This window comes from Amblyraja radiata, chromosome 13 (genome assembly GCF_010909765.2).
Source record: "Amblyraja radiata isolate CabotCenter1 chromosome 13, sAmbRad1.1.pri, whole genome shotgun sequence".
Taxonomy (NCBI): domain Eukaryota; kingdom Metazoa; phylum Chordata; class Chondrichthyes; order Rajiformes; family Rajidae; genus Amblyraja; species Amblyraja radiata.
In genome coordinates, this window is record NC_045968.1 from 8,609,753 (window position 1) to 8,616,965 (window position 7,213).

General features: G+C 42.1%; 1 protein-coding gene across 1 annotated transcript; it reads left to right on the top strand.

Moving 5' to 3' along the window:
- Window positions 1-2,340: 2,340 nt before the first annotated feature.
- Window positions 2,341-7,011, top strand: LOC116979598 (UDP-GalNAc:beta-1,3-N-acetylgalactosaminyltransferase 1-like). Its single transcript, XM_033031183.1, has 2 exons — window positions 2,341-2,453; window positions 5,869-7,011. Exon 2 carries the CDS (start codon window positions 5,893-5,895, stop codon window positions 6,889-6,891), a length of 999 nt encoding a protein of 332 aa, XP_032887074.1. The 5' UTR covers window positions 2,341-2,453; window positions 5,869-5,892; the 3' UTR covers window positions 6,892-7,011.
- Window positions 7,012-7,213: the final 202 nt, after the last annotated feature.

The following is a 7,213-nucleotide window of genomic DNA, read 5'->3' on the forward strand; positions in this document are numbered from 1 at the left end:
GCGAGATGCAACTGTGCGACCTGCCCTGATTTATCCAGAAGATAGACTTGCTCAGCGGATCAGGCAGCATCTCCGGAGGGAAGGAATATCTGACGTTTCTGGTCGAGACCCTTCTTCTGACTCCGATGTTGAATCCATGTCAAGTTACAGTTTGAGCTGAGCGGGAAGGGAATGATGAAATATTCACATTTTGATCTTGAGCGACAACTAAGCAATTTCATCCTCTGATGTTTAAACTCTGCCCCAGAAGTGGCTTGTTAACAACTCAGCCTCTGGTGATAAGTATTCAGTTTCATCTCTTGTCGGACGGATGAGAGGGTTGAACAATTTATGACTCGACTTTAATTGGACTGGTGTACTTTGTGTGTGCGTGACATCCACCAGACTTGTTACAACAGGTAAGAGGCGTCGAAATTTGTGAAGTTTCGTAAGTTTCACTGTAAATCCAGAAATAGTTTTTTCCTTTAACAAAATAAATTTCAACTTCGCCTTCTAAAAACCCCTGAACCCCTGCTTCAGACTCCCTTTCGGGACCAGACCCTTCTTCAGACTGCGTTTATATTAATTCATTTTGCTTAAAATTCATCTAATTTGTGGCGATAAATTTATCACCACTTTGTGTAAAAAAAAAAAGCCAAGCCATCGCACTTGCACGTTGAGTGTGATGTTGCTCTGCAAAAAAAAAAAAAAGGCTTTAAACGCTGAAATAAAATTATGATTATATTAATTACATTAGATTTAGAATGAGCCACTGAAAATCGAGATTTTTTTGTGTGAAGTAAATGTGAAAATTGACCGAGTTAATAGGAAGGCAGGTTTGAATTAGTTCTAAGAGCGATTATTTTCAATCTAAACACCAAACACAGGGACTATTTTTAAATATTACCTCGCCTGTATATGGAATGTTGCTCTCTGCACCAGGCTGGGAAGGTGTGGTCGATCGGTTTGTTGATGTAAATTTGGTCTGGGGATGAAAATGCAAATTTTGACAACTTGGTGTATCTCTCCAAACCTTTCCCTGGGGGAACAGCCCCCCAGGCCGACCATTCCTATCCACGTTCCTGACCAAGTGTATATTAAATGTTGTGGTTGTACCCGCCTCTACCACTTCATCTGGCAGCTCGTCTCACATACGCTATGTGGAAAAAGTTGCCACTCAAGTCCCTTTAAAAAAAATCCCCTCTTGCCTTAAACCTATGTCCTATGGTTCTTCCCTACAGCCATCAGGCTATTAAATACAACAACAAATAAGCTCTGAACTACAACAGACTATTATTATTATTATTATTGCACTATATTTGTTTATTTATTACGTGTGTATATATAGGGTGATTTCACGAAAGGTCACTGGAGCGTAAATCCCCACTCACGTGACCGAAAATTTTAACTGGAGGACAAGCGTCACTTCCGGTACATGTTAGTGGATGGGAAAACACGCACTTTCACACCCGTTAAAAACATCGAAAACGGCCAGGTTTTGAGCTGCAATTTACTGTGCCAGTCGGGGTGACCGTGAGGAACAGCTACCTAAATTTACAGTCCAAAAAAAAGATAGAAACTAAGGTAAATACAAGAGGGAGCTGAAGGGGCAAAATAAGCGGAAGTGCTAGCGGACATTTTTCGTGGAGTTTTAAAGATCCAAAATAATCAATCCCAAATCTATTCACTTCTTCATATTATCCCAAAATCTATTAATCTATCTTAAAAAAAGTCAGTGAAGGGCCAGTCCCACTTGGCCGTCATTTATGACACGCGAAGATTTTGTACATCCCAAAATCCAGGGGGGCCGCGCGCGACCGCGCGTCACTGCCTACGTCACCACGCACCATGCGCGCATCATGTGCGTGTCACGACGCGCGAGTGACACGTCATATCGCGTAAATTATGTCACGTAAATTACGCACAAGTGACGGCCAAGTGGGACAAGCCCTTGACTAAACCCCTGTTAGTTCTATTTGTAGGAAAACATTTTTTATCAACGTCTTGAATGGCCAAATACTTATTGACTTTAGTTAGATAGGCACAAAATGCTGCAGCAACTCAGCGGGACCAACAACATTTCTGGAGAGAAGGAATGAGTGACGTTTCTGGTTGAGACCCTTCTTCAGTTTGAGAATCAGGGGAGGGAGTCGAGAGATATAAAAACGACAGATCTCTAAACTACACTAAACCAAGCCATCCTTGACAAAATGATTCACGTCAGTGGGTAAAGTGGAGGCCATTAAACCTCTTGTGTCATCTCAAAATTCTGTCCTCCTGACCGCAAACAACTGGTCCTTATTTAATATTCATTGAGATCCTGACCTAACAAGTGTCTCTCGTTGTTCTTGGAAGGTTTTAATTGGCACATCGTTTGCAGACTTGGGATGCATTCCTGGCCCTTGGTGTGAGAAACAAGCTTGTTGAATTCATTCCCATGTGGTTTTGTTCTTATCCTCTGAACATAAGAATCTGTAAGTATCCTGTGTGCCATTATGAACATGTTTATTAAGTAAGCTGTCAGCTCTGATATGCCTGCATATAATCCATATCCCTCCATTTACTACATATCCATGATTAGTTTAGTTTAGAGATACAGTGCGGAAACAGGCCCTTTGGCCCACTGAGTCCTCCCCGATCAGCAGTCACCCCATACACTACCACTATTCTACACACACAAGGGACAATTTACAATTTTTACCGAAGCCAATTAACTTACAAACCTGTGCGGCTTTGGAGTGTGGGAGGAAACCGCAGCACCCGGAGAAAACGCACACGGTCACAGGGAGAACTGGTGCTGCATGACAGCAGTTCTACTGCTGCACCATGTGCCTATCTAAAAGATCTTTAGGTGCCACTATTGTATCTGCCTCCACCATCACCCTCAAGAGCACATTCCTGGTGCCCACCATCCTCTGTGTGTAAAATAAAGCAAGTCCTGCACATCTCCTTTAAACGTCGCTCCTCTCACCCTAACAACATGTGGAATGAGCAATGCTCAGTACAATGCAATGCAGTGGCTTGTCGACAGTAACTTGCCTCTAGTAACTAGGCTACTTGTTTGCACGCAATCAGCTCCTGCCCCAATTGTTTCCCATTCTGTAAAGGTGCACAGTTTGTCATCTTGGTGGTGCAGGCAGGCACAGGTGACGAAACAGCCCTAGGCTAAATTTAAAATTAAAACCCATTGTTCTTGTGTTGAAAACCAACACCTGGTACACATTGTGTTCCCTATTTTCGTGTTGTCCATATCTGCTACCTCCTTGCCTGGGTTAAGCACATATTTTATGGCACGTAAGTAAAGATGGAATTCACAGTCAAGTTTGTCAGTTATCGCTTTGAGGCATTCTTCGAAATAGCATTTGGTTTCCTTCCTCAAATGTAAGAACAGAAAGGGAGAAATCTATCACAATTTCCTTATCATTCATTAGAATTTTGCCTTGAACATGCTCACATCTCTCTTTGCCATTATATATCTATATTACTAAAAGTCTGATCTTGACCACTTTCTGTTGTTCTGTATATTGATTTTAGAAAAAACGCTGCCACTTACCGCTGTGATTTTTGGCCATCTTACTCAGAGTCCCCCTCCGCTGTGCAGGACAAGAGGATTTTTCCCATTGATGAAAAATAAAAGTTATTCGTGATTAAAAAATGTTGAGATTCTCTCTCCTGTAGGCCACGCCCCTTCCGGAGGGACTATTAAACCCGGAAGTGTTGAGTGCCTCAGTCAGTCTCTGCAAGATGGGGAAGCGAGAGGGTCACGTCTCTCAGTCTGAGCTGTGAATAACGCTGAACACATGTCTACTAAGCTGTGAGTGGTTTTACTGACCTGTCAGTGCCCTCAATGTGGTTTGAAAATATAGTTTGGAAATGCTAAAGCTGTGTTGTCTTTGGTTTGGAAATGCTAAAGCTGTGTTGCCTTTAGTTTGGAAATGCTAAAGCTGTGTTGCCTAATTAAAGTTCCCTTGCCTAACTAAAGTTGCCTTGCCTAATTAAAGTTGTCTTGCCTAACTAAAGTTGCCTTGCCTAATTAAAGTTGTCTTGCCTAACTAAAGTTGCCTTGCCTAACTAAAGTTGCCTTGCCTAATTAAAGTTGTCTTGCCTAACTAAAGTTCCCTTGCCTAACTAAAGTTCCCTTGCCTAACTAAAGTTGCCTTGCCTAATTAAAGTTGTCTTGCCTAACTAAAGTTGCCTTGCCCAATTAAAGTAGCCTTGCCTTCTATATAATTAAAACTCTAATCTTGACCACTTCAGCCCACAACGCCCATACTAGCGCTCCAGAAAGCCCCCCCCCCCCCCCCCCCCCCCCCCCCACAGGCCACCAATATTGTAATTGGTGGAGAGGTGGAATATTGCATTGGGGGACCAGCCCTCCCGTGTGATGTCCCACTTAGTCTAGTATCTTAATATATTTAAAAAGGCTGGATTCTGCTGAGGATTCTGTGCTGGTGTAAAAGTTAAGTTTTACTTTTGCAATCTGTCCTCTTTGCAATATTCCACTTGCCTTTCCAATCGCTGATAACCTTTCAAACTCTAGTACAAACTAGGTCCAGAAAAGGAAATTCCGACGTGTCCATGCACTGAAAAAGAAATGTGGAAAGCCATTGTTGTAAACCTTTTATTAATGTGAATAATTTAAGTCTAACTTGGGCATAAAGTGGTGTGGAGCTGCTACCTCACCGCTCCAGTGACTCGGGTTCAACTCTTCTGGCAGTGCAGAGTTTGCACGTTCTCCGTGTGACTGCATGGATTTCGCCTGAGTACTCTGATGATTCATCCAACATCCGATAGACATGTGGGTTGGTAGATTAATTGGCCGGTATAAACTTCTGCTGGTGAGGTTAAGTAGTAGAATTGATGGGAAGAATAGATAACAGAGAAAGCTTGTGGGGGAACAAGGCGATTAGGGTTATGGGGAGAAGGCAGAAGAATGAGGTTGAGAGGGAAAGATAGATCAGCCATGATTGAATGGCGGAGTAGACTTCTGCTTCTATAAACCTATGAACGAGATTCCTCTGTGAGCCGGCATAGACTCAATGGGCCAAGTGGCTTCCTCCCATGTTGTAAGGAAATATAAAATATGAATATGCATAAGGGCATTACAAACAGAAGTTACTTAAATATCAATAGTGCTGGAAATGGTTCAGAGTTGTGAAGGATGTTGTTGAAACCTCCTCCCAAGTGGCTTGTTGCTCACCTACCTGTGACATCCATAGCTACTTGGAAACAATCACTTAGCAAAAAACTTAAAGCCTCCAACTGGAAGTCCGTGCAGAGAGTGGTGAGGACGGCTGAAAAAATCATCGGGACTTCTCTCCCCTCAATCGGGGACATTGCGACCAAACGTTGCTTGTCTAAGGCCAGCAGTATTATAAAGGACCACACACATCTCCATCATGGACTGTTCGCTCTGCTGCCCTCGGGCAAAAGATATCGTAGTATAAGGAGCAGAACATCAAGGTTTTGCAACAGCTTCTTCCCACGAGCCATCAGACTCCTGAATACCATTTAATGGGCCGCCACCATTATCTATTTTATCCATTTTATCTTTTTATCCATTTTATCCTTCTGTTTATTTTTGTGTTGCACGGGGAGTCAAATGCAACGGAATTTCGTTTAGAATTGCATTTATTGATGTATTTCTGAATGACAATAAAGTTTTGATTGATTGATTGAGGAAACTGGCTCTGACCCAATGGGTGCATGTGCAAAGCAAAAACCCTTAATACATACTGTTATCATTTGCTTTGCATGGACATAGAACAACATTTCATCAAATGAAGCTGTAACAGAGATGAACAGAATAAAATGTAATGGTAATCATCTGAACCTGAATACTGTAGGTCCTGGAATTAGACAACTGACGTTTTTTGTTTTTTTTTGCAGATCGTAAGGAGGACAAATTAATAGATGAAGTTAAAATTGACATATGCCATCTCAGTCGTTCGTTGTACGATCATGAAACTGATCTCCCAGTGGAAGCAGATTATTTTTCTCCTCCAGTTCGGCATTATTTGTTGGCTAATATATTTAAAATATGATTCTAACGAAACCATCAATTTGCAGTTCTTCTACGAGGCAAATCCGGTCTCCAAGAGGATCCCTAACTTCACCTTGACTCCACCTTTGAAATGTGATGGTGAAGATCATTTTCTAGTTATACTGGTCGCGACGAGACCGAATGAAGGTGAAGCGCGGCGGGCGATCAGAGTTACATGGGGACAAAAACGGACGTGGCTGGGCAAAAATGTCCTGACTCTGTTTCTGATCGGAAAAGATGGTGAGCGCTGGAATCCCGGGAAGCAATCAATAGAAGAAGAGTATGTCCAGTACGGAGATATAATCAGACAGAATTTCATAGAATCTTATAATAACCTGACTCTGAAGACGATAATGGGATTTCAGTGGATTTCAGAATTTTGCCCCAATGCTGAATATGTGATGAAAGTTGATTCGGATGTATTTGTAAATGTGAAGTATTTAGTCAATTTCCTGCTAAAGACGAACAAGATTATTTCCGAGTTTTTCACGGGCTTGCCCTTCATCAACACTAAACCGCACCGAGGTTTCGTTGCAAAGGCGTACATTTCTACAACAGACTACCCTTTCAGTGTGTATCCTCCGTACTGCAGTGGACTTGGTTACGTCTTCTCTGGGGAGTTGAGTTTAAAGATTTATGAGATGATGGGCCACGTGAAGCCAGTTAAGTTTGAGGATGTCTTTGTTGGAATTTGTTTGAAGCTGTTAGGTGTGAAACTACATATACCGGATAAAGAATTGTTCTTCATACAAAAGCCAAAGTTTGACAAGTGTCTGTACAGCAGGTTAATTGCAGTACATGGCGTCTCTCCATGGCAGTTGACCAAATATTGGGAGGATCTCCGAGACTTGGAGATCAGTTCCTGTTGAACGATGTGTCGAAAATATATGTCTGAAATGTTATGTTACATTGCCTTCTGTCTCTTTGGTTGTAATTTGACTGGAACAGCTGTGCAGTGCAATCTCTCATTACATTAGCAGGTTTAATCCAAGTTGTCTTAATGCCAGAACCAAGGAACTACAGTTTTATTTTTACACAGAGAGTGGCGGAATGACTGCCAGGGGTGGTAGTGGAGACAGGTACAATAGTGGTATTTAAGATACTTTAAGATAGAAACATGGATATGCAGGGAATGGAGGATAGATCTCATACAGGCAGAGGAGATCCGTTTAACCAGGCACCATGTTCGGT